This window comes from Magnolia sinica, chromosome 7 (genome assembly GCF_029962835.1).
Source record: "Magnolia sinica isolate HGM2019 chromosome 7, MsV1, whole genome shotgun sequence".
Lineage (NCBI taxonomy): Eukaryota > Viridiplantae > Streptophyta > Magnoliopsida > Magnoliales > Magnoliaceae > Magnolia > Magnolia sinica.
Genome location: NC_080579.1, coordinates 16128474 through 16129879, shown reverse-complemented (window position 1 = coordinate 16129879; position 1406 = coordinate 16128474). Strand labels below are relative to the sequence as shown.

Genomic DNA, 1406 nt, shown 5'->3' with positions numbered 1-1406 from the left:
TGAGGTAAAGGTTAGTTTATTCGAACCTCAACCAATTTTAGGAACAGAATGTGAGGAAGGCAATCTCATCCCAAATGTGCACTGCACTGAACTAGAATATGATGAATATTGGGACGACGATCCTGAATGTGCAGCCACAGTTCCCCTGGAATCTATCTCAAGGTTGGTCCAGGTCCATGATCAAGATGTACACAAAGTGGTCGGTTATAATGAGTCACTCCCCTCACCTGACATGTCTAATTTAAAGGTAGAGGAGGAGCTCCTTACAACCAACCCTTTTAACTCTTGTGAAACATGTTTAGACCATGCCTCTAAATCGAATGATGATGTGATTCAGGAGAAGGACGAGTTGTTCGCTACGACCCTGGAATTTGAAACCACTCAATTGAGGCCACCATCTGAGCTATACACGTTTGACAATTCAACGCCTCGATTGAGTAGTCTCAATAAACAAAGTGATCACATCGATGCTTACCCTATTAATTTTCAATCTGTCTGTGCAGGAATGGAGGAAGAAAGCGTACATCCGGCTACTTTCAAGGATGATGGTTTCCTTAGGCAGATCATCACGAGCTACAATGTGAAAAATAAGTCACACTCAGCTGAACTTCCCAATTCTTGGGATTGCTTGGCACACTTTGCAGGTTCAAACGATCCCATGTCAAAAGATAAAGTGGATCCCTTGCAAGACAACATCTTGGTAGTCATCACTGACCGAGAGAACCCTTATTCTGAAGCCCCTTCTTCCCTTGATCTTAAACGTCTACCATTAAAGGAGGAAGAACCGACAATGGAACCGAAGTCTGATACTTCGGAATGTGTTGAGATTACATCACTTCTTAAAAAGTTTTCTAAACTTTATTTACGTGTAGTCTCTGATTCACCATGGAGTACTAACGTTGAAACTTCTTCTGTCACAGGTGAATCGTATATACGTTGGATACCTCAAGCTATTCAATGGAAAATTTCTTATGAGGTACATAAGTCTCTCTGGAAAGTCATGCTCCAGGGCGCCCAAGCCTATTGCAAAAAGGGCTTTTGGATGATCTTGCTGAGGAACTTACTGAGAGACTTATCACGATATTGGCCGGAAGAGGAACCTTGCAGCATGATCGAGTAGTTTTTTCCTGCTTTCATAGGACTAGGGTAGTTTATTTTATGCTGTTTTAGGATAGATGGTAAACTTAGCGCTCCTGGCAGGCAACTTAGCTTTTCATTCCATTTTATTTTCTTAGTTCAATGTTTGTGGGTAACATTGCTGCAAACCCTCACGAGACTACAACTCGTCCACTAGGGGCAACCTAGGGGTTTAAAGGCTTGTTGCATATGCTAAATGCAATCGAGAGCACCTGCGAAAGTGGTATAGGTAGGATTTTATTTTTATTTTTGTTGGTTCTCTCTCTTGT

General features: G+C 41.9%; 1 protein-coding gene across 1 annotated transcript; it reads left to right on the top strand.

The window, feature by feature from the left end:
- The first annotated feature begins 431 nt into the window (after positions 1-431).
- Positions 432-1406, top strand: LOC131251995 (uncharacterized). The gene is made up of 2 exons (XM_058252959.1): positions 432-1119; positions 1236-1406. Exons 1-2 carry the CDS (start codon positions 506-508, stop codon positions 1303-1305), a joined length of 684 nt encoding a protein of 227 aa, XP_058108942.1. The 5' UTR covers positions 432-505; the 3' UTR covers positions 1306-1406.